Here is a 25,597-nt window from a genome sequence, read left to right on the forward strand (position 1 = left end):
AACTATACACTTCAATGTGAATATGAGTCTAACCAGTAGATTCCCGTCAGGCAAACTCCTCTGTGACTGTACCTTACTAGAAAGGATTAAATAAATACAGCTGCAAACCTTAATTTACTTTCCAGACATGCTTTATTCAAAGGTCCCCCACAAGGCCCGATAAATGAGAACTCATATGCAGGATTAATCATGGCTCACAGTGTGGTTTGTTTTATCAGATCTGACACGATGATTAATAGTAAAACCACAGCAGCTGTTTTACCTAGTTTATGCTGTGAAGCATTTATTCTGAGAAACTGAGGCTGAAATTTCAAAATTATTCAGTGTATTATCAGTGTGAAATTCAAGTTAACTCAGATGCAGCTTCTTCTCTGAAATTCTTTCATGTTGTGAAAACAGGAAAATTATCCATGTCTTACAGGTACATGACACCCAAAGAGTTTTAACAGCTTGTTTCTACGTGGTTTATAAGCAGTGAACTTGTGTTGATATAAACAGACTCTGTGTGGTTTTAGAGCTGACTAATTTTATTTTCAGTGACCTCTAAGCACATATCTTCAGAACTTAAAACCAACTCTCAAACATATATCATTGTTTGAGGAGAAATTCTCAAACCTCCTCAGAGAAGCTCTACGAGTAGCTTCCTGACTCAAACAGTTTGATGACGATGGCTTCATGGGGCCGCAGTTCCAGCAGGTCCAGAGTGGTCGTCCCCAAACGGTCCATATCCGTGCTGGCTGAAAACACCCCTGCTTTGGGCAACCTTGGCGCCCAGGCAGGATCCAGAGCTTGAGGTGTTGGCCCGACGTTGAGCAGGATGAGAAAATGGACACAACCCCAGGAGCGCAGGAAGGCCAGGACAGGAGGAGGTGAAGGGGACAAATTTGAGGAGGAGGAGGCGTTAGTGGAGGCGTTGAAGGGGAGGAAAGTGCAGCTGCCATACAGTAGAGCTTCTTCTCTGGCTCTGGAGTGACTGAGAGAGCTAAAGAGAGCTACAGCCAGATGCTTTCTCTTCTCCTTGTCCTAAGGGGTAAAAGGAAAGAGTTAAATATGACCAACAACTTCATTTGTATGGTTCAAAAAATGGCTAACTTTCTTAAATACTCACTGTCTGACTGTCTGATGGTGTGCTCGCTGCAGTGGATGAGCCGACTCTCAGAGACATGTTCTGTTGACAATATTTATTTGTCAAAAATGTTCTATACAACTGATAATGATTGAACTCAAGTCTGAAACAGAGCCTCACCTGTCTCCGGTCCAGGTCTTCATCATATTGGACTACAGGTGATCCAGGCAGTGTCATCATCAGCACCAGGAGCAACTTCTTCAAGTCAGGAGAGACTTTACCTCCAATCTACAGAGACATGACAGCTTAATACAAAAAAAAAAAATCAAAATCTAAGTGCGTATAAAACTATATAGCTTAATACTTCTGGTGTCTGTCGGTCTGGTGGACTCCAGCTGTTGGGGGCAGGGGCAGAAATGGTTAAATGGAAACCTGATGTATACAAAGGGGCACCAGAAGTGAAGTTACAAAACCTGGATAAGACTCATCATTTTTTATCATGATGACGTCTACTAGAACTCTAAAACCAGATGAACTATTAACCATATAACCATTTATTTCACAAAGATGCACAAGGGAGGAGGTTAGTGAAAATAAAGGTAACAAAGGTAAGGAAGGTAACAACCCTTACCCTGGATGGCGTTTAAAACTTGTCCACTGGAAGGGCAACATGGTTCATCATAGATTGTCTATTTAAAAGGCAAACTTAAGGGCACTTTGCCAAATTTTTCAAACATTAGGGCACCAAGGGGCTGATCACCCCACCAGTGCTTCTGCCTGTGATTAGGGTTGGAGTTATCTAAAAATAAATAAATAAAGGTAGCCCTCGCCATGAGCAGAAAAAAAACTGCAGTCAAAAATTAAAGCCAATTGTTTTTTCTAATCAAATCCTAACAGAGTATGCCTACAAGCCTTTACTCTGGCCAAAAGACCTTTGTATAACTACCACGCAAGTGTCATGGTCATTGTCATGGTTTTAGTGGCTGTAGTTCATATGTGAAAATCTAATTTTGACAACCTCACATCAGACAAAGCCTCACACCTATTTGAGATTTTTGTTGCAACCTCAGGGGTCTCAGATGACAGGTTTTCATTCAGTGACTTGTGCTGCACAGTTAAAGCTGAACTATTCAGTTACAAGCATTTTTTTTCAAATTTCAAATCAATTTCCCTTGTTCAGCTATATTACATGTTGGCAAATGGATACTCTTTGAATGTAAAGGGGTAATGGGAATATTCAAGTAGTCGTCTTGAGCTCTAGGGCAGAGTAATAGGCATTTCTCACTTTTGTTTTGACACTTGAGATAAAGTGGGCCAAGTCATGTGTATAGTATAAACATTATTGTCCCTTTATTAGGACTATCATAAGCATCAGCTTTTCTTCCTGGGGTCCAACAGTCTTGCACGCCTACACGTCAAAAACAAAAAACAGCTCCTCTTAGAACATATGAAATATACTGATATACTGATTAGCCCCCCATGAAAATTTCCTTTTTTAAAAATATTGCTCCAATACTATTAAACATGTCTCTTGAGGAGTCCCAGCCCATTCTTCTTTGGTGAATCTCTCAAGCTCCTCCAGATTTGATGGTCTTCTGACTCAGACCTTGGTCATCAGTTTACCCCACAGATTTTCAATGGGATTCACTGCAGGGCTTTGAGCAGGCCAGTCCACAGCACTCACTTTGGTCTTCTGGAGGTAGTTCTTCACCAGGAGTGACGTTATGTTTTGGGCTGCTGTCATGTTGGAAGACAAAGCAACAATCCAGACCCAGTTTTGCTGCTGGCTGCTTGAGATTTTCCTTTTGAAATCTTCACATATCCTCTCTATATGATTCCCTCCACCTTAATGAGGTCACCAGTTCCTGATGCACTGAAGTATCCCTACAGCATAATACTTCCACAGTGTTCTTCAGGTCATACGCCTCTCCAAACATAGGCAACATTTCTATGGCCAAAGAGCTCTAGTTTGGTCTCATCAGACCAAAGGACATGCTTCCAGAATGTATAATGTTTCTCCAGATTGTCCTTAGCATAATTCAGTCCAGCTTGGAGTTGTCTGTTCTGCAGAAGCACAGTTTTTCTTGGTCCATTCCTGTGCAGGGCTCTAGTGATGGTCTTCTTTGAGACTACAATTCCTGACTTGACTAAGTCATTCACTAGTGTCTTGGCAGTTGTCCTGGGGTCTCTAACTAGTTTTCTTTACGGAGACTTAGAAGTCGTTCTCTTCCTACCTCCTTCCTACCGTGCTGTGTTCATTCCAGTTCTTGACACTTGTAAACGCTGTTATAACTTTGTCTATCCTTCTCCTGCTTTGTGAGAATCAACAATTATCTTCTCAAGTCTAAACTGATTTTTGTTTTTCCCATGATGCTCTCTCCAGTTAGCTCAAACTCTTACTGGAGTTTTCATACTGTGTGTAAATTGGAAGGTATCTCTCAGTTTTAACTTGAATTTACAGGCTTTGAGCATTACAAAGTTTAAGCGCATCATTGCACAACAGTGGTTTGTGCTATGTCTCAACAAAAAGGACATTTCTGTAGGGAATTAACAACTTGGACCCTGCAGCATCCAAAATAAAACTAGGATGTTTGAAAAAGCTGTGGTAAAAGTCCTTGCTCTGATCAACAGCACTTGGGAAAACAAAGATGGAAATTTTCTTAGGGAAGCTAATAATTTTGACATCTGTAAATAATTGAGTCTAGGCCTGCGCTGTTTGAAAAATCTAACATTTATTGTGAATTGAAGCTATGCTAATAAAAAAAAAAAACTGGCTGGCTGAAACCCCCAGTATTGCAGTTAGGAGAAAGAAACAGAATAACTTTGATCTGATATGTAAAATTATGCCTCCTGAAGCCTAAAATGTTTTTGGTATGCTCCAGGTATTTAAAATGAATATTAATGATATATAGCAAACATATGGTTGAGAAAGGCAATATCTTTTTTGTTGAAAATGTACGTCGGAAATGACTACCATACGACCACGAACAAAAATCACTAAAATACTTCTGTTTGCTTCATTTGTTAAATACATGCGTCTTACTGTCCAGCTGGGCCATATGTCGCCTTCTCTTGATTGCAGGTGTTTCTCTATAGCATTAGCAACTTCTGTTGCAGACAGGAGGCTGTTTGAAGAGGGTAGAATTGATCTCATGACCACATCTACCAGTGTAGTGTTGTTTATAGGAAGCAGTACATCTCTGGTCTGTTTAACCACCACAATCCTGAAGAGACAGAAGGGCAAGAAGAAGATCGCAGCCTCATTTTATGATTATCAGAAACATCCACATGTGCATGCATAATCATACCTTTCCTCCCCCTTACTGCTGAATTCTGTGAGGACACTCCTCCACTCCAGCAGAGTCTGAAATGTAAATTTATGAGTTTGTGAAGTATCTGCTTACTGGAAACCAGAACATTACTGAAAGCTTGTTACCTTTTCTGAGTATGTCGCATCTGTGTCACAGATTGCGAAGCCTGCCACACCCTGCTGCAACCAGAACCGGAGTCCGTGCTGTGGAAAAAGTAAGTTGAACAACAGAAAGAAATGGCAGAAAGAAAAGTTGAATAGCATAGTATTTAAGCAGGTTATATCACGTGTTCTGTAGCTGAGTGGTTTGTCGACGATTTGTCTGTTACATCCTGAGGTCCAATGACATCCATGCCACAAAAGTCAAGCACCACTCTGAGACCTGAAGGACCAAAAAACTCATTATAAAAGAAGTCTGTCTCTGCAGCCAGTTTGACTCTGTAATGACTCTTTTACTCACCTGCTTTGTTGCTCTCTGTGATCAGATGCTGGATCTGAGGCAAAGTCCCCAACTTTTCATGAGATGCCGTGAGGTTTACAGTAGCTGCCCCCTTATCAAACAGTCCGTCCAGGATAAGAGCACCTATACCCAAGACCCTGAGGTAGGGAATCTGCTCACACAGGGCTAGAGAGAAAAACAGTCTATAACATTTCTGTTGCTACTTTATTTGAATACCTCTTCGCTCTTTACCCAATCTATTCTTTTAAGGTAAGGATTAATGTTTTAAGTATTCCATCTTGTTTAATGTTTCTTTTGTGTGTAAGAGACACTCATACTTCAGTGAGGGCATTGCAGGATAAGTGCTAATACAAACAATGATTCATGTAATCATTTATAGAGACAATCATATAATATAGCATGACATCTAGTTGACTAAATAACACAAGATGATCAAAAAGGTTTACTTCAGGATTAATGTATTCAGTCACTACAGGTTGGTCAAAGTTCAGCCTCTTATGCTTTATCATCACCCTTTTTTTTTTTACGCTTTTTATTTTCCTTCTTTCTTCTTTGTCTTCTGCTGATTTCCTACCATTACTGTTACCCTCATTTATTTAAGAAATGTCACCATAAGAAGAAATCAATTTGGTTTTAAAAAGTTCCACTTCATTTTTAATCAAAATAGTAGTATTTGGCTTTTGGTAACTGGACCTCTCACGTCAGGACAATACCACTTTATCAATATTCTGTCCCACCCATTCTCATGACACACTTTAGTCTAAGGTCTTCTGTTCTTCTGCCAAGTTCTGCTGCTTGGTTTACCTCCATAAGGATACATGGTATGCAATATTCATTGAACAAATTAAAAGCCATTCTTCTCTTTTAAGTCTACTAAATCAGTTTTGTCTTAAACCTTTACAAAGACACCTGTTTGTATGAGATAGTGGACATTTGGTTTGATGAAATAGATGTGTGCAGCTCTCCTGGGCCATTCATGCAGTGTTCAGCCATAGAGTATTTACACAATCATAGAGCCTGATCTAGCTATGTCAAAGGTTAAGCTGTTGAGGTTGGTCTGATTATTCCCATGCTGTGAGAACATGACTCTCTGATTACTTTCAGCGAGATTTCATTGGAAAAATGAAAACATCACCACTCATTAAAACAAAAACTCTTCAGGGTCTTGCTGTAAGCCAACTTTGCGTGTACAGATTTAACCCATTTAAGTCCACTGGCAACAATAGTTGCCAAAGTTTGTGCTTGTCATTTTCCCCTCCATGAAAACATTTTTAAATGATGTGCATGCTTTTTCTATCAAAGATATGTAAGTAGACACCTTGGGAAACAGTCTTAAGAAAATAAATAATGCTCCAACTCCATTTTATCAAGAGCATAACAACGCCAGCTCCCCGAAACAAAATATAATTTTCACAAAAATAATGTTTATGTGGTTGATTAACCTTGCAAAGCAGATGGATACGCCCGTTTCTGTGTCTTTCACTGACAAATCCATCTCGCCAAGCTCCTGTCTGAACTGTTTGGGCGCGGTTAGAAAGTGACAGGACCAATCAGCAATGAGGGGCAGTGAGGTGGAGTCGTGACGTAAGCAAGCAGCAACAAGAAACCGGTGCAGTTATGGCGGAAGAGATTAGCATGGATGCTGCTAAAGTGCCAGTTTTATCAGAACTTAACATTTCTCCGTTGAAGGAAGAACAAAGAACAGCAGTGAGTTGTTTTCTTTTAAAAACAACAAAAGTCGTGTACTGACATGTCTATAGTCGCCCTGGTTCGCGTCATGCAGTTCCCTATAGAGCTTAGTCCTCGGTAGGGCCACAGCTCTATAGCTGCTACGTCACGTGTTTTGTTGCTCTGATTGGCCTGTAAAGATGTGACAGACAGAACGTTCATCCAATCACACTCCAACTTTTTTTCAAAGGCCCTGACCTTTTCCAAATGCTGTGTATGAGTGGTTTCCCAGATGGATGTGTGGAACACATCCATCTTGCGTGCCAGGTTAGTGGTTGATAACATCTACGTAATCATGAGTCTGTACACTAACAACAAGACTAGGTTTAAACATAGATGGCTTACTGCAACTATCTGGGTTGCCTGTTGAAATGCTGGACAGGGGAGAGGAGTAGCTCTAACTTGACACGCAAGATTGACTGTTTGAAATATCCATTGCATGAATACATTTTTTACATTCGTCTGGGAAAACTCCCATGGAAAGTGTTTGTGAAGGACAGGACTTTCAAAAAAATTCTCATAAGGTAACTGGAGGACCGTTCTGTCACATTCATGATGGGCCAATCAGATTGACAAGAAAAAATGACGTTGTACATATGCGATGACAGTTACTGCTGCCATGACTGTCAATGGCTGAGCTTCTTGGTGAATAAAATTAATGCCAAGGCCCATCAGGAGACATGCAAAAATGCCTTCTATGCTAAGATAAGCTTTCTGTGTGGCTCTTTGCTCTTGTTTTATGAAGAAATGTGGTCCAGTTCCAATTAAACTGCCACTTTCCTACAGCTACATCTGAGCTAACAGCTACTGCGGCAGCAGCCAGTGGATACACCAGCAAACCCCACCCGTAACGATGGGATATGGATACAACCACTCACACAACAACTAACCCCTTCCCCCTGTAACTCTCACAAACTGATGCCAAAGCAAAAAAGCAAAACATCTTTCCTATCATGGAAAGATTTCAGTGTTGTTTTATTCTTTATTTCATGCAGGAACATGGTCTAGTTCTGCTAAAACTAATGCTATACTAGAGCTGTATCTGAGTAAATCACTGCAGTGTAGGCAGCAGTTGAAAATGGCTTTCAGTACAACTAAACCCCGCCCATAGTTTCTGCCTTGTTTTCCTTAATTAACCCTGATTGGCCCGAACAGTGTTCTTTCTGGTACAAACCTTGTGGATTGGAGCTTTTCATGATGGATTTGCCTGATGAAAGACATGGAGTCTGGCAAATCTATCTGCTTTGCAAGGTCAGAGTAGCTCCACTTTCTCCCAAAATAAGGTATCCATAGCGCTATAGACAGCAGAGGTCCACTATGCTCCATGAACCACCATTAGATATCACTACTCCTCCGCTGGCACAACTCTGTACAGCTCAGAAAGCATAGTCACTTACTCAAATACCCAGCCAGTTATTTAGGCAGGCAGACAGTCGCATACAGATCCATGTGTAGTGCTGACCCCAGCGGTCAGCCAAAAAGTTAGCTGACTGACATTTTTAGTCACAGTTTTAATCAACAAAATTAACACCGATCGTTATCATTTTTTTAAATAATATATAAAAAGTGACAGCACCAAGCCTGTAGCCAGTGAGGTTTGGAGGAATTGAGAGACCCACCTCTCTTGGCCAATGTAACAGAATTTAGACCGTTTTTTTTCTAATGTGTCCCCTTTAAAAAAAAAAAAAAAGAACAAAATTATGTTCAGGACTTGCCTATGTAACAATGTACAGCAAAGATGCAAGACAAAAACTGCATAAAGGCCCACATTTTTAGTGATGCACGATATTATCGTGGTGACATTGGTATTGGCAGATATTGCTTAAAAAAGTGAATTATCTGCATCAGCAGACATGAACATTTCTGAAGACATCTACAACATATTTTGGCTACAAAAACCTGGCTATATCAGCTGTAAATATTGGCTGAAAAAACAAAGAAGTTAGTGGAGTTTGAGGCTGGACCAAGTTTTTCTTCATTCATCGTCATTCCATCCACTTTAAAGTGAGTTTAAAGACTTAAGTTTTAGATCTGAAGTGCTTTTTAAATACCGGTAAAGGAAAAAATTAATATGTAAATACTGGCATATTGGATATAGGCAAAAATCCAATATTATGAATCCCTGCTTTTATTGGAATAAAAAGAACCCCTTCCACCGGGCTGACTACAAGTCAGAACAACATCATTAAATCACAGATCACCATAAATAAGACAGATAAGAGTAAAGCAAACGCTGAATAAACGACCAAACCATAAAACCACGGACATACACATAGGGTTATCAAATGGGGTTTTAAAATCTCCAATGATTTCTAAGTTATTTTTAGCTTTGTGTCCATGCAATAATTGGATTTGATGATAGTTTCTATTTTGAATTATTTTTGTTTCCTTTGCATTTGTGAACAAAATATCTGTCATTATTATTATTTACTAATCCAAGAAGATTTTTTCCAAAGGTAATTTATTGATAATGACTAAAAGACGTGTTATATGATTGGCTGCTGTATGTATGCATATATATACATGAACATATAAACGTTAAAATATTATACAGACGATATTTTTTCGGATTTAAAAGTATTACCTGTTGTCAAGAATACAAGAGGAACACTCTTTTGTCCTGGCGTGTTGGTGGGGGGGTTTGGAGCTAGAGCAAAAACACCCTCTATAAAGTATTATCCGATATTTTCTCACCATTGATGCCCTCCGACCTGTCGGCCTGCTTGTCCATGAACAGGTCTGGCTGCAGCTGATAAAACAGGGACTTCTGCCACCACTTGAGCTCAGTAGCGACCGGCCTTGGGCTCAATACTATTATTGCAATGGCGGTGGCTAGCATGGCAACCCAGGACATCCAGAACAGCAGCACCAGGTAACAACGGACCTTCCTCCACCCAGGACCTCCCGCGGCCGCCTCCAACTCCTCCTTGGACATGGGCACCCACCTTTGGACCGGCTCTGATGCTGGTTCCGGGATGAGCAACGGGGCTGACTCCGAATCCCCCACAGCGACTGCCAGCCCGGGGCCGGGCACGCTGCCGTACCCGGGGTCTCCAGCGTTCAGCGGCATCCTGCCCGGCTACAGGTGGGTTGAATAAGGAGAGATGGTTAACGTTTGGTTAGCACGCACGTTAAAAATGGGATTTTTAGCCGTTAGCTAGCGGCCACTGGGTGGAAGTTTCTAGGCTGTTTGGGGAGAGTTTTTGGTCATAAATGACAGAGGAAAACGCGAGGAAGAAGACACCTTTTTCACTGTGCACTTTGCGAAAAAAGGTCGAAGTTTTGAGAACTAAAAGTCAAAATGTCCTCAAAACGCCCAGAAAAAGCATTGAGGTAAACAGTCGAAATGTGATGTAAAATAGCCTAACTCCTAAAACGAGTTTTAAGATGTTCTCGACTTTCTATCGACATTTTAATTTGTTGTTTTCATTTAAGTGCATAATGATAACAACAAAGTTCAGTCCTGAACTCGGTAACTCAATTAACATACCGTTTTAACTGTCTCCTTAGCCGTCTCTTCTTCCATGTTAAAAAGCACAGGACTACAGCCAATTACACCGCAGGAGTTCACTTTATTTACGCTAAAACGCGGAGAAATTCGGCGTTAAGGACCACCATGGCATACAGTCAACCTTCCCTGTAACAGACTGCAGGTTTCACACAGGTGTTTCAGCTAATTAATTAACTGCGTCGACACACTGAGGGCAATATGGCACAATGGCCATCTCTGGTAAGCCCCCAAACATCTGTAGAACTACAGTCACTGATAATGTTTGGATGCAACTGATTTTTGGGTGATTTGGACACAATTATGACTTATTTTATCCATCAAAGAGAAGGCTAAAGTACGGATGGACAAGGCTACCTTTACGGGGGGATTAAAGTTTCCTGGGGCCCAGCCAAACAGGGGGCCCATGGAGGTCAGCAAAATCATGGCCCACTGTAAAATTAAGCTGTGGTAACCGTGTTTTATTTTTAATCTGAACAATAACCACTACTATCAAACAACAAAAAGTAAAAATGCATTTTATTAATTTAAGCTGTATTATATTCAAGACTTTCTCAAAATGTAGACATCTTTTTTAAAAATATAAATAGCTCTTTAATGGTAATATTAACAATGTGGATGGGCACACTCATGTAAACACTTAGGGAAGTAATGTCAGACAACACAGCTAAGGCAGTATGTGCAGAACTATCAGGATGCCAGAAAATAAAGTAGAGGAAATGGAGAAAACTATAATATAATAGTATTGAATGAATGTTAAAGGAAAAAGTAACGTGGCATAAGTGGCTTAAAAGTGGCAAAAAGAAGTTGCATAAATTGATGAAAAGCATTGATATCAAGTGGCAAATAAGAGTTGGGAAACAAAAATGGCTTGATAGTGGCAACTGGGTGAAAAGCAGCAAAAAATGGTTAGAAGTTTTAAAAAAGTGGCAAAATAAAGTAAAAGTGTCCAATAAGGGCAAAAAGCTAAAAAAAAAAAAAAAGGTTAGAGTGGAAAGGAAAGATGTGGGAGATTAGTCTAAAGCAGCAAAAATGGGTTTAAAGTGGCAAATATGGGTTTAAAAACAGGGAAAATTGGTTAAAAGTAGAAAAATGGCAAATAAGGGTTAAAAGTGTCTACAAGAAGTAGCTAAAATTTGTAAAAAAGTTGTGAATCAAGTTAAAAGAAACACAAATGAAGAATTTTAACATCATTCAGAACCCAATAATAGCTTCATGCACTTATTTAGCTCCAAAATAAGTTACTGCTAGCCAGGACGTTAGAACCAATGCTACTGATCCAACATGCATGCATTGATATCATCAGCAAATCACAACTGGGGAGGGTCCATTCACTGGGTTTTTCAGGGGCCCAGCCAACTCAAAATCTCATTCAAAAATCCTTTGGCTGGCAAAAAACTGGAATCTTAGTGCTCTTCTGTTGTCACGTTGTCAATTTTCAATAGATTCTGCTAACAAAGAGGAAAAAAATCTATTTATTAGAGACAAAGTCTGGATTATCCTCTTAGTACTTAAGCTTTTGTTTGGAATGCACCTTAGTTTCATAATTTGGGTTTAGTAGGACCTAATAAACATCAGCCTTGTCTTTGAACAGGGACTTCTCAGAAATTTTCAAAATCCACACAAATTGTCTAAATTTGCACAGAAATAACTTTAAATGTCAGTAAAAATTGTCTAACATATTTTTGAAATATCCCATAAAAGTGTCCCAAAATGTATTCAGACATTCCCAAAATGTTTCAGCGAAACTTTATCCTAAAGCCAAAACAATTCATATAAAAATTCCCAGAGAGTTATATTAAAATTTCCAGAAAAATTCCAAGCAACTTTCCCCTAACAATTCTCGGCATATTCCCAAACATTTGCAAATACAGTCCCCCAAATTACAGAAAAGTCACCCAAATTAACCAAACATTCAAACAAAATCCCTTAAATTTCCATAAAAATCTTTAAAATTTCAAAGGACAACCCCTATTGCCAATCTAGTTCCCAAAATGTCCAAATACATTTCTCAAGTTTCCATGAAAATGCCTGAAAACTCCTAAACAAATTTCTCTTAACATCCTAACAAATTTCCCAAATTCCCATGAAAATACCAAAATAAATTCAAAAGCAAATTTCCCCCAAACTTCCAATGAAACTCAACAAAATGAACACACAGATCCCTTTAATTTAAATGAAAATACTCAATATTTCCAACCAAATTGCCCAAAATATCCAACAAGTAAATTTTCATTTTTAGCAAAATTACCTAAACTTTGATGAACATTTCAGACATTATCTCAACAATCCTAATTACATTACTGTGTTATAGAAAAGCCGAGATGCACCGTCCTCATATGTACATGCAGGGTCTGGGTAGGTTGTAGTTATTTTTATAGTTAATCTGAAACAACACTGACATTTCACTGAGTCCATTTTTGAATTTGACATTTTATAGATAGAAGTCTAACCTGACAGTATCTGCCCAAAGGGCCACGACTTGGCCACTGCACAACCAAGAACAGCTAAGCTCACCAGTATGACTTCCTGTCTGAGAGAAACCAGAGCACCCAGAGGACACTCAAAATGCCACCCAAACCCAGTCTTTACTCACTGCAGTCTGATGTTTCTTGGCTTTTCCTCTGGTCCTTTTCTTCTTTTCCTTCTTCTTTGTTCCTTTTTCTTTGTCAACAAGTGACCAAAGCTGAACTGTGCTGAACTGACCTGTTGTGTATTTTAGAGGGATCTGAAGGGAGAGAGGTGTTTCGGCGTTTCGTCCAGCTGAAGCTCTGCACAGTCAATTAATACAGAGGTGCCGAGTCTCACCACACCCTCACAGCACATTCTGAAAAACCCATGACTGCTGAAGAGAGCCATCTAAAGTCATTTGTGATGGAGTCACATTAGATAAAACTGTGGCTACCCTCCATGTATTTTTGGTCAAATTTACATTGTACTTAGGCTACTTGGAGAATAGTCTTATGTTTAAACAGCTTTTTAAAATTTATTTCCTTTTTAGTTTTTAGTCTGTGTGCTCTCACATTGTCAAGGTTTGTGCTGCCTCGACACTTTCTGGTACCATGTTTTTTAGAATGGTTACATTCTTTTTTATTAAATGATCCATTGTATTAAGAAAGTGCCAAAGCTTTGCAAAACACTCAATATCTTTATTTGTCTGGTATTGTTGCTATGGCATCGAAACAGATTGTTAGATTCTTACTGGAAGTTTAAATTCTGTTTCAGAGTTAGAATACTGGTGTTGTGGGTGCTTTGGGTGCTGGTTCAGCTCAGTGGGTGGAGCAGATCTCCAAATACAGAGGCTATAGTCCTGAATGCCATGGTTGTGGGATCAGTTCTTGGTCTCTGCACTGTTTGGGGCATCTCTTCCCCACTTCCTCTGTCCTCATGTTTTCTGGCTCTCTTCAGCTGTCCTACTTAAAGAAGTTGATTTTGATGCATTATTAGTTTTTGTTTAGTCTTCAAACAGAATTTCTAATCAGTTAATTACAAATCATGAACAAAATTTTGAAAGAAAATTTCAACAATGCTTATATATTTCATGAAAAATGCTGCATTGCACTGTCAAAATGTTTGATTTATTTCCATTAATTAATCGCAGGTGAAAAATGAGATTAAAAATGTATGCTGATAAATCTCTCCCACTCTAACACGGTCATACTAGCAGCAAAAGTACCTTTGTAACCTTGAGAGCACGTTTCTGTGCCCTCAATTTTTATAGTGCAATGGACAAAATCCATATCCCACTGATTAACACCATCCTAGATTGACTAGTCTGTCCTCACCCTCCAAGTCAAGAAAAAGTTTTAATCCCATTCAGAAACAGGTCCTTTCTGATTGTTTTGTTACTATTATTATTGAATCTACCAGAAATGCAGTATTTCTCAAATTATTGACATATGCAAAGAATTGCAATGAATTGATTACAAAGCCTATAATTAATTAGATGATTTTTTTAAAATCAACTGACCACTGATTTCTGATCATTGGTGGATCACAATTTATGAATGAAAAGGAGACGGGCCAAAAAAAAACTACACTTCAGACCCCTTTTCCCTGTAATAATGTGTCGATTTTTGCCAATTCTCCAGAGATCTTGTGGAGTTACCTCATTATAATAGAAAACAACAGCTCTTTATCCCATTAAAAAGGAGATAAATGAGGTGACATGTTGAGAAAATATCTAATTTTGCCTAATATATCTCTAAGACAGGGTAAAATAAATCATGTGTGTCCACTTATGGTCTCAGTACTTCATAGGTTTTTGCCACCATTTTTTTTTCCAGGTAAATTGTGAGTCCTGACCCACCAGTTTAGAACCACTACTTTGGAGGTTTATCTTGTTAGTTGTATAACTACACAAATCCCCTGACAGTCGTACGTCAGTAGTCAGTATGTAGAATGTTGGTGTTGTTTGTAGTGTCAATAAAATTTTGACCGGGGTGACTTTAGATTTTTTTTCATGTTAGCTGTAATTAACTTATGCTTAGTTTAGACCGGGTTTCCTGTTTTTCCACACTTGATGCCTGAATTTAAATGTGCATTGAAAAACTGAAATTAGGGGCCCGTGAATATTCCCAAAAATAATACCTGAGATTTAATCAACAAATTACGAATGGAACTCTAACTTCTTTGAAAAGTATCCGTTCGTTTCTGGGATGGAAAGTGTTCCAAATTTAAAACAACTTTTGATAGTTTTAAACATGTATTCTCAGAATAATCTTCACTATCAGTGAGCTAAATCTATCCACACTAATCTGTTTCCTAAAACAGTACAACTCTAAAATAACACTGTGACATCACTCATGGCACATCCACTCTAAAGTCCCAGGAAGGTCCAGGTTTAATGAGCTATGTGTGCTAATTCCTGGGAACATCTCATCCTCTTTCTGAGTACAGACCCTCTCTCTCCCTCCCCCTTTCCTGCAGCTTTCATTCCTGCTTCCTTTATCCTTTCTTTTCTCTCCCTCTGGCTTTCTTCCTTTAACTGTATGTCAAAATTCTTGGTCTAACAAGTCAGTGCCATCCATGCCACCTTTGCTACCTGACAGCGTTGTGCAAAGTAATTATTTGCTGAAGGATACCGCATACTACGTTCCCTCATGAGAGGCTCTGATAGGCATGAAGCTCACGTGTGAAAACATAAATCTAATCTCCTTTTTCTCCTTAGAGTGGAAACATTATTAATGTGTGAGATTACATTCTCATGAGTCAGTGTCTGATTATTTTTTTCTGCAAGCACAGATTAGATACTGTGATAAAACTGATGTAAATTTGTCTGCCTCATACACCTTTAATGTGCAGACAATGACTTAGTGTCCTGAAGCTATGTATCATTAAATATTATTAAAGCTCTTGAGAAGGGTTTTTCACTTGGTTTAAAGCAGACTATAATTGATATTAATGCTTTTTATAGCTACATGTAGATGAGCTTCAAAAGAAAACATGACCATTAGCATAAAAATGATTATTATCACTATATGTTTATTTGGTACACTGCCTATGAAAAATTATTCATCCCCTTCGGTGCTTTACTCTTTTATTGATTCTATAAATCCATCATGGTCAATATAATTGGACTTTTTTTTTTTTTTAAAGTAAAAGAAACAAAATACCCTCTTTTATGTCAAAGTGAAAGTAAAAATATGTAATGTAAAATAAGTTACTGAATAAATATTCTACCCCTTCAAGTCAGTATTTAGTAGTCTGTGTGGATAGGTCTCCATCAGGCCTGCACACATAGACACTGCAATTTTACACCATTCCTCTCTGCAAAACTGCTCAAGCTCTGTCAGGTTGCATGGGAATCGGGTGTGAACAGCCCTTTTCAAGTCCAGCCACAAATCCTCGATCTGACTGAGGTCTGGGCTTTGACTCGGCCACTCTACAATATTCACCTTGTTGACTTTAAACCATTTCTGTGCAGGTTCCACTGTATGCTTTGAGTCTTACTGAAAAAGAAATCTTCTTTCAAGCCTTAGTTCTCTTGCAGACTGAATAAGATTGTCCTCCAGGATTTTCCTAGGTTTGCCACTTTCATTTTACCCTCTGTGTTTACAAGCCTTCCAGGGCCAGCTGCCGAGAAGCATCCCCCGTCATGATGCTGCCATCACCTGTGCTTCACAGTTGGGAAGGCATGTTTGTGGTGATGTGCAGTGTTTGGCGTCCACAAAACATGGCGTCTTGTCTTATGACCAAAAAAGCTCAATTTTGGTCTCATCATACCAAAGAACTTTCTTTCACTAATACCATGCATTTTTGCAAACTCTAATTGAGATTTAATCTGAGTTTTCTTCAACAGTGGCTTTCTCTTTGCCACTCTCCTATAAAGCTTTGACTGGTGAAGAACCAGGGCAACAGTTACTGTGTGCAGAGTCTCTTCATCTCAGCTGCTGAAGCTTGTAACTCCTTCAGAGTAGTCATAGGTGTCTTGGTGGCCTCTCTCACTAGTCTCCTTCTTGCATGGTCGCTCAGTTTGTGAGGATCTAGGCAGATTTACACTTGTGCCATATTCCTTCCATTTCTTGATGATGGACCTAACTGAAGTCCAGGGGATGTTAATTGCCTTGGAAATTATTTTATATCCATCCCCTGACTTATACTTTTCAATAACCTCTTGTCTGAGTTGCTTGGAGTGTTATTTTGTCTTCATGGTGAAATGGTAGCCATGAATTCTGCTTAACAGTGACTGGGCCTTCCAGACACAGGTGTCTTTATACTACAATCACTTGAGACACATTCACTGCCCTTAGGTGATCTCCATTTCACTACCTGTGAGACTACTAGCACCGATTGGCTGGACCTCTGTTGAACTGGGTTAGCAGCTTTAAAGAGGATATATATTTATGCACTCACTTATTTTGCATTACATATTTATTTAGATGACTCTTCTTTGTAAAGTTCTGTTTCACTTTGGCATGAAAGAGTTTTTTTTTTTTTTCATTTTTTAACACAAAAAAGCCACATTGTTTTGACTTTGATTTATAAAATCAATGAAAGGCAAAAACATCCAAAGAGGTGAATTCCTTTACTGTTTTCACTGCTCCTGTGGGAGCGGTTTTATGTTTTATTCGCTGCTGAAATAATCAAAGTTTGACATTTTTGCTTACAAAGATTCTTGATGAGTTATACATTCAATGTTTAAAAGAAAGCAGGATGATATTTTTGCCAACATTACTTGGGATATAGATTTACAGTACATACTCTCCTAAGGAATAAGAGGTACTGCTCTGTTCACAGGGGGCGCCAAAATCAATAGAAAAGGAAAGTTCTCCACAGGAGCTTTAATAAATAATTTAAAGAAATGAATGAAAAACCAGAACACATTGGATACTGATTTAAACTTTAATTTACCACAAAGAAATTTTTTAAGATAAAATGTTACAGACTGAACCATCATTGGTTTATGGCTCATCTAAAAAGTCAAGCTGCTTATTAAAGCTGGTTCCCATAGTCGTGGTGATGATGAGGATGATGACGACGATGGTGATGATGCAAACATTGATTCTGCTTTGACAGTCATGGCTTTAGTTTGACTCCTCTGATGATCCTTCAATGTCCTGAAATGAAACAAAATATTATTTTGAGAACCAGGATGACACAATGAAATCATTAAAAATCATTATCATGATTTTGGCCTTTGGAAAAAAAATCCATTCTGATCATTCGTCATCATTCTTTATATTTTAAAGTGTGTTTTAAGGACTGAATGTTAGCTACATTCACATATCTGTATGATATTGGTATTGGCTAAAACTGATCATATCAGATATTGACCAAAAATCCTGTATCGTGTATCTGTACTTGTATATGGTGCTTGTGTCTTACCATGGGCTCCTGGGATCTGTGAGCCATGACATGTTTCTGGTATGCAGAGATGATACAGTCTCTTCTGCACAGAGGGAAACAGTAGTGTTATATAATGTCAGATGTTTACATTTAAATTTCCTTATAAGAATTGAGTTTCACTTAGTAGGTAAATAACCCAAACTGACTTGCTGGTGATGCCTCCTCCAGGCGGCAGCCCCGGTAACTCCTCTGCAGCCAGAAATTTGATCACATACAAAAGATCAGGCTCTTCATCTCTGGACCTCATCAGCTGTATAATCTCTGTGAGGGGAGATAGCCAGAATAGGATTAAATAAGAAAAGTTGTTCTTGTTTTGCCTAAAGTAACCTGGAGTAAAAGTCACTCACCTTCCACTTTCATATCAATCTGTTGCTCCAACCTCGCCTCCTGCTGCAGCGCCTCCTGTGACACCTGGGGGGCGCCAGGGAAGCAGATAATGATGATGCTGATGTTATCCAAGCTGCCCTGCAGGGGGAGACAGAGTGCTGAATTAAATTATAAGCACTTAGCAGTTTTGACAATCGTGAGAATGAAATAGGCATTGTCTGAGAGTGCATTTACATTCTAAGGCAACTTTTTGGAGTGTTTTCATTAATACTACCCTTTCTTTTGCTGAAATTTTCCTCAAAAGGACAATTTTTCTTAACTAAATTAATTTGGTAGCTGTTTTTTGCTGTTCATTTCTAGTTATGCCGCAGGGGATAACAGATTCACCTAAACATTAGGCCTCTCTATCCTGCATAGTTTACTATACATTATTTCAATAATTAATATTAATGCCACCTCAGTCGGTTATTAAATAAAAAAAAAACATCAGCATTGCTTCAGATATTTCAGATAAATCTTACCTCTGAACCATTTAGAAATGTGGATGTGGCTGCCTCCCCTATTTCCCTTTATCCCTTTTCTTTTCCTTTTTTTTCTACTGCAGCTTTAGCCAGCTTAATACATCAGTCATCTTTTATGTCTGTATCCGTGAGATCTGTGGTTTGGAATTATGACTGCAAACAGCAGGTGTGTGGTCTAGTAGTCTGGCTGAATTACTGTTCTCATGTTAGAAAATGATTGAAATTGAGCTTATGATCCTGGTCTCTCACTTGTTTGAAATCGGTTAAGATTTTATGGTTGTAGCCAGCAAGAGGTGCAGGGGTTAGCGCTGTTGCCTCACAGCAAGAAGGTCCCTGGTTCGCTTCCCGGTTAGGGCCTTTCTGTGCGGAGTTTGCATGTTCACACATGGGTACCCTGTTCACACGGGGTTCTCTCCGGATACTCCGGCTTCCTCCCACCACCAAAGACATGCTCATTAAGTTTATTAAGGATAGGCTCCAGTGGTATAGGTAAGCGGTATAGGAAATGGATGGATAAATAATTCTCCTGATTCAAAAATGTCCCTTACTTGAGCCTAATATATCTAACTTTGTCAGTGATATGAGCTTAAACAAGAAGGTCTTTTAAAAAAACATTAATTTTCTCTGATGTAATGTAGAGTTTGTTATGGATATTGTTAATCCATTTTGAGAGTATTATTAGTATTGACTGCATCAATCCATGATTATTCAGCTGTATGGCTTCTGTAGTCTCAGCAGTTTTCTGCCATCAGCATTGACTGTGACATCAGATATGTGCAGTTAGGCTCAGTGTGTACTGGTACATGCAGTCTTTTAACCCCTAAGCCTTTTAAGTGAAATAAATAGCCACACATGTTGGTCAGGATAAAGCCTCTGAGCAGGTATGCGTGGATTTGTAACACTGCCGTCAATGGACTTACATTCAGTGTTAATCTGAACCATGTGTATCATTTCTCTCCTGCCATCCCATATCCCTGCATGCCTAGATGCAGCTATTTATAGGACAAGGCGGTTACTAACAAGCATTAGAAGGACCTGCAGGAGAAATCGACTTACATAACATCAACGCAAGACCTCTGAACAGAGACCCTAACCCTCTGTTTACACCTGGTCACAACACGGGGCTTAATGTAAAGCTTCCCATTCATAAATCCACCGGCTCTAACACCACGTCCTGGAATAACCCTGTACACTACGTATGTACAGTCCCTGTAAAGGATAACACCATGTATGGACTTAGATCATCAAAACTTGCAATGTGTCAGTACTTTCCGTCACTATGTGTTTTTCCACCTGTTATTTGAATTATCGATAACGTGCAGGAGTTGGATCTTTTCAAATGTAGTCTGAGAAGCAACTGTACAAAAATCTGTAATTGGTCACTTGTAGATATGCTTGCTGTCATCAAAGGCAGTGGTTCCCAACCTTTTTCCCATTAAGCCCTCCCTACTTGTATCTAAGAAGAGCTAAGGCCCCCAGGTCCCACACAAAAAAGAACTGATATACTACTGTCAAAAATACACATCGATTTGAATAGTTTCAAACGTTCAGATCCCAACAAAATAGCCCAAAACACAAGTTTTCTTTCCTGACCTTTGTAGAGCTATTCATAAGTATATTATTGTGCTTTTAGTTTGTATAACAGCCTAATTTTTACAACTTCAGAGCAGACAGACCCTCCCACCCCTTCTAAAATATCTGGTGCCTCCCTAGGAGGTCCCAGACCCCAGGTTGGGAACCAATGATCTATGGTATCTAAGGTGTGTATTGAGTCAGTTTGCACTTAAAATTGTAAGTCAATTTTTTATCCAGAGGCTGCTACAAGAGAAAGAAAGGGAGCAGTGTTGCATTAATGTTTGTTCAATATAGAAACAAACAAAAAAACAGTTCTAAAAAATCTAAAATAAATCAAAATTTGAGACCATCTAACACTGCCTGGGTATCAGGACCCACCAACACTATTCCAACCACTCAAGTTGATTTAATGAAAAATGTTGTACTTTGGATCCCAATTAAAACAAAACTGAAAAAAGACAGAACATGTTTAGAAAGAAAATCATTACAGAAGAAACATGCATACATCTCATTTTACTGCATTTTCCAAGACATGTGGTTGAAATGTGATCATTTCTTTAGGAATCACCTCTTATCTTAGGAAACCAGCTTTATTATCCAAAGCAAAAGAGAGGTGTGAGCAGAAACCTTGAGACAAATACGGAAATTTACTCATCATCATATGAAAAACTAAGAAATAGAATTATTAATTTACTATATATCCTCTTTGAGCTTTCAAGCATAGATTTTTTGTTTTGGCACAAGTTTGTTACCCACCGGAAAGAGCTCTGCAGCCCACTTTTGGGACCTGCCCCACAAGCTGAGAACCACTGATCACAACTGTGGAAACTGAACTGATGCATCAACTAGAATATATAAAAAGCATCTACCTCTATTTTAAGGTCATTTTCCATCTGATAATACTAAGAAAATGTACTTTGATGTAGTTTATTTCCTTTTCCTCCTCTCACAACTGCCCCTAAGCAGTGTTGGCAAGCTTTCAAAATTAGTAAAAAAAAAAGTAAAACAAAAAATCTCTTCCTTTATTGGCATGTTTTTTTCTTTAGGTCACACAGAGGCCTTAGTTATAGGTTCAGTGTTTTAATGACCAACTAAAAACTCCCTACATAAGCTTTAGAGTGTTATTTATCCAAACATTTCATTTTCCTTTGTTTGTATTCTCTTTTGACTCCTCACCTTATAGAGACAGAGGTCAATGACCTGAGTGCAGATCTCTCTCAGATCATCACACACCTGCAGACGGCTGCGCACAAAGGCACACAGTTCCTCATTACCAATGGCATCCCACACACCGTCACATGCCAGAATGAGGAACTCGTCTTCAGGCGTCCTCTCCATCTCGTACACCTCTGGCTCTGGCGACACCAGCTGCTCTGTCTGAGGCCTCCAGTCCACCTCCTTGAAGTCAAAGTCCCCAAGAGCTCTGGAGACGGCCAACGAGCCATTGACTCTCTGCAGGGTCACGGAGCCTCCAGCGTTCTGAATGCGCTCTTTTTCTCTGGGGTTGAAGGGCTTGTGGTCCTCCGTGTAGAAGACGACCTGGCCGTTGTGGCAGAGCAGGGTGCGGGAGTCCCCACAGTTGATGAAGTAAACGTGACGTGGGGAGATCATGACAGCTGCTGCAGTGGAGCCGCTGCGGTCCCAGTTGTCCTGACGAGCCAGTTTGTGCATGTGGCGATCGATGTCCAGGAAGCCTTCACGGATCCCCTCCTTCACCTGCTCAGGATCCTCACTGGCTTTGATGCCACCTGTGGGGTATCAGGAGAAACATTTGATTTTCACACCTTTTTTCTTGTTTACTTTTTGGGCTTTTTGGCATTTATTTGACAGGACACGTAAAAAAATAGGGCAGTTTGCAAAGAGAGGGAGGGGAGATGTAACCTCTGCTCTACCAACTTAAGCCAGCCACACACTACAGGATTTTAAGCCCGATTTGCGGCAAGATTTCCTCCCCCCACGATCGTGGGGGTGAATCCTGGATGGAGCCTCGCCGCAAACAATTATTTGTCTGAATAATCCTCATGTTTGTGGTGTCATCACCGTTATTTTACTGCTCCAAATCGCGTCGTAGCCTCCTAGACCCCAAATCATAATTATCAAACGTGTTTGATATTTATGACTCTAGGTCGTAGTGCCTCTGACGGAGTACCCACAACAACCAATGAGAGCGAGCAAAAGGGGTAGCATCACCAGCCGGATCGTACGTACTTTCACGGCTTACAACCATAAACACAACTACCTTCATTTAGCCAGGACTTCATCCTGAGTCTTTCCCTTGTTTTATGATATGCTGCACTTGTAATGTATACCAAAACAGGAAATTGTCCTTTTGTCTGTGGTCTCCCATGGTTTTGAAATTGTATACGATTCAAAAATTGTCTAGTGTGTAGCTGGCCTTAATCAATCAGTCAGTCTAGTGTTTCTGCTTAACCCCAGTTCATATCAGACACTATTAATCATAAAGACCCAGCATTAATTCACCATGAGCACTCGTCAACATTTGGTAAAGTTACAGCGGCACGGACGACTTTCTTTTTCACACAAGTGGAAACTTTGGCAGAACCAAATGCATGTCAGTGCTACTAAGTCAGCTGAGCATTACTGGTGCTTGTTCACACTATTATTTATGATTTCAGTACTGGAGTAGAAAACAAAACAAAAAAGAACAGTTTCTATATAACATAGTATCAGTGTTTGATTCAGTCTGGTGCAAGGCATATACCACATTTTAAGAGTTACAATAAGCATGCAAAACACAAAAAAAGTAAGACAAAATGGTACTAGAGTGAAGTTTGTAGTACAGTGTAGAGCTGAATATGCTGCCCTTTTTGTTCTATGAAGGAAGCCTGCAAAATATTTGGCCTGCACAGAAAGATGCAACAAACAATACAGAATGTGTGAAAAAATACACTTTTTTATTTATAATTTTTTCCCTTTAAACCATAGAAGTCCATGATCACATGGTGTAATGTTATGTTCTTTTTTTGTTACATGATCGCATGAAAACAGAGCCATATTTTGCATTGCAGTCACTTTGTTTGGGAAATTTTGTTTTATGTCAATAGGCCAATTAGAAGGAAATATGATCATTTAAATTTAATATAAAAATGATTTTGCTAATGGGGTACAGTGTTGCATAATGTACATGACTGACACTGGTAATTTCTTCATGACTTTGGCATTTTGTTTTTCTTTTTTTTTTTGCTTAAAAACAAAAAATCTTAGATTTCTACTATCTGCTGATCCTTCATTTTGTAGAAATGCAGTCCTTTTAATTTTTTCTTCTTCTTCTACATAGTTCAGTGGGACAGTTAAAAATGGAGGAGATGCCTGTTTACATGAATATATTTTTTCTGCATTTTGCTGATTTTGGTTCACTTGTATGTCTGTGTTGTTTATTTCACACTGTTTGTGAACCTTTCAGTCTTGGAATGCAAAGAGTGCAATATTTTTCTCTGTATAAGAGTTAAACAGAGAAAAAGTATAAAATATAAAACTTGTTATCTGTTTGAATGCCATCACATGTATCTTTATTCCTGGCTCATTCATTACTTTAATAATTGTTTTGAGCAAAAAGTACCACATTATTTAGTGTCTGATTAAAGTATGATGCCATTTTTCTTACATCTTTCCAGTTAGCTTTAGGACTCTTTAAAATGATATTTAAACAAGGTATTTGCACTTTTAAAGTAAATGCTTCTATTGTTAATCTGCTCAAGTTTTTCCCTCTGTATTGTGTCTCAACATTCAGTGTTATTTATATCTGGTATGTAACATCAGTGTTTGTGTTTATATGTCATTTTAAATTTCCACATCATTGCACTAGATTGATTTAGCTTACTCTGTCATGCAAAATGACTTAAAGTCAGTGTGTGAGTTAAATGTCATTGAACAATAGGAGGTACATCCTTTCCAAACAACCAGTTAAATAGGTTTTCAGTGTAAGAGGAAGCAATCTGGTCATCTTAATTAGCAAGATTTATCTAATTACTTGTTGATTAATTGTTCCATACCTGTTGCCAGGATGTGATCCAGTAGGTTTCTGGCACAGTACTGTGCCACTGTGGTGCCTGCATGTCCATCAAAAACAGCAAAGTACCCCCAGTCTATCAGGTCTCCTCTCAGCTGAGGCATGCACGTGTGGGCATCCTCCATCTGAGCCCTCCATCCCTGCATGCTCGCCACGGCAAAGTTCAAGCCTGACTGAGACCCCCCCTCCGACACAAGTTTCTCCAGGATGGGCCTGTCCAGATACGGGCTGGGCATTGAGATGTCCTCATCAAAACTGTCATCATCCCCGTTCACTGGTTCCCTGGTTCCCCCTTTGAAGAAGAAGGTGACCACTCTCTCTGTCTCTTTGACCAGCTGACGAAGGAAGGAGGGCACCTCCACATTGCTGGCACGCCTGGCCGTCCTCATCACGCCGCGGAGCCTCCTCTCGAGCTTCCTACTGGGCCTGGCAGCAGCACGTCTCCTCTTGACACCCCTCCTCCGGCCCTGTGTTTTCCGCAGCAGGTCCAGGGCAACAGGTAGGTTATGGCTTACCAAGCAGATAAACAGAAGGTCCCTTCAGACAAGAATTATCCTCTTAGATGAAAAACGGAGCAGGTTTTAAAGTAATCAGGGCCATCTTTGTACAGTCTAAAAATCCTTCTTCTGTCCTCTTTGTTCTATGACAGAACCAAAGGATGTTGTCCTCTCTGTGTCTGTCTCTGTCTGTGTCTATTTCTCCCTCCTCCTCCTCTTCTTTACCCATCCCGTATTAGCCCTGCGCTTCTATTGGCCTATCTATTTCTGTTGATTGATCCCCCCCCCCCCCCCCTTCTCTGTCTGTGTAACACTGCTTGATAATCACCTGGCCTACAAGGCAGCACACATAACTGGAGTCTGCACGCAAGAATGGATTATGAGCACAACACTTTCCACAACAAACAGGGATGTTGTGGTTAGTCAGACATGTCTGTACAAATATTACAAACTTAAGTACCAAAAAACTTTGTGTTTTGAGATTTTCATGTATGAATGTTGCATATTTGGATGATTAGAATAGAAAAAGGAAACATTACTGCCTGCTTCTACTGACTTGGTTAACAACTTTGTGCAAGAAAAGATGTATAAGTTTAAGATATGCAGCAAAATTAAGGGCAAAAATGTATTCTTGATAAGGGAAATGGCATTAGATGGAACAACCCAGTTACAAGGTTAGTATAAAAATTCTGTATTTATTCTCCACTTTTAATTCCTCAGCTGTCTG

General features: G+C 39.4%; 2 protein-coding genes across 2 annotated transcripts; both read right to left on the bottom strand.

The window, feature by feature from the left end:
• Positions 1–113: 113 nt before the first annotated feature.
• Positions 114–10,233, bottom strand: LOC121516099 (4F2 cell-surface antigen heavy chain). The gene is made up of 10 exons (XM_041797198.1): positions 10,055–10,233; positions 9,259–9,643; positions 4,837–5,001; positions 4,664–4,758; positions 4,503–4,580; positions 4,375–4,430; positions 4,110–4,290; positions 1,247–1,354; positions 1,109–1,168; positions 114–1,023 (listed from the first exon to the last, which is right to left on the bottom strand). The coding sequence occupies exons 1-10, from the start codon at positions 10,088–10,090 to the stop codon at positions 631–633; spliced, it is 1,557 nt and encodes a 518-aa protein (XP_041653132.1). The 5' UTR covers positions 10,091–10,233; the 3' UTR covers positions 114–630.
• A 7,365-nt stretch (positions 10,234–17,598) lies between these two features.
• On the bottom strand, positions 17,599–24,762 carry ppm1na (protein phosphatase, Mg2+/Mn2+ dependent, 1Na (putative)). Its single transcript, XM_041810418.1, has 6 exons — positions 24,357–24,762; positions 21,520–22,091; positions 18,268–18,385; positions 18,067–18,181; positions 17,900–17,963; positions 17,599–17,631 (listed from the first exon to the last, which is right to left on the bottom strand). Exons 1-6 carry the CDS (start codon positions 24,760–24,762, stop codon positions 17,599–17,601), a joined length of 1,308 nt encoding a protein of 435 aa, XP_041666352.1.
• Positions 24,763–25,597: the final 835 nt, after the last annotated feature.

Source organism: Cheilinus undulatus, linkage group 2 (genome assembly GCF_018320785.1).
Source record: "Cheilinus undulatus linkage group 2, ASM1832078v1, whole genome shotgun sequence".
Lineage (NCBI taxonomy): Eukaryota > Metazoa > Chordata > Actinopteri > Labriformes > Labridae > Cheilinus > Cheilinus undulatus.

Excerpts from the sequence above, each read along its gene's own strand:
- LOC121516099 (XM_041797198.1), bottom strand. The coding sequence starts at position 10,090 with ATGGAAGAAGAGACGGCTAAGGAGACAGTTAAAACG. Across the intron at positions 4,431-4,502 it reads ATGCGACATACTCAGAAAAG|ACTCTGCTGGAGTGGAGGAG; the intron begins GTAACAAGCTTT and ends TTTACATTTCAG. Across the intron at positions 1,169-1,246 it reads AAGACCTGGACCGGAGACAG|AACATGTCTCTGAGAGTCGG; the intron begins GTGAGGCTCTGT and ends TATTGTCAACAG.
- ppm1na (XM_041810418.1), bottom strand. The coding sequence starts at position 24,762 with ATGAGGACGGCCAGGCGTGCCAGCAATGTGGAGGTGCCCTCCTTCCTT. Across the intron at positions 22,092-24,356 it reads GGATCACATCCTGGCAACAG|GTGGCATCAAAGCCAGTGAG; the intron begins GTATGGAACAAT and ends GATACCCCACAG. Across the intron at positions 17,632-17,899 it reads ACAGATCCCAGGAGCCCATG|GACATTGAAGGATCATCAGA; the intron begins GTAAGACACAAG and ends GTTTCATTTCAG.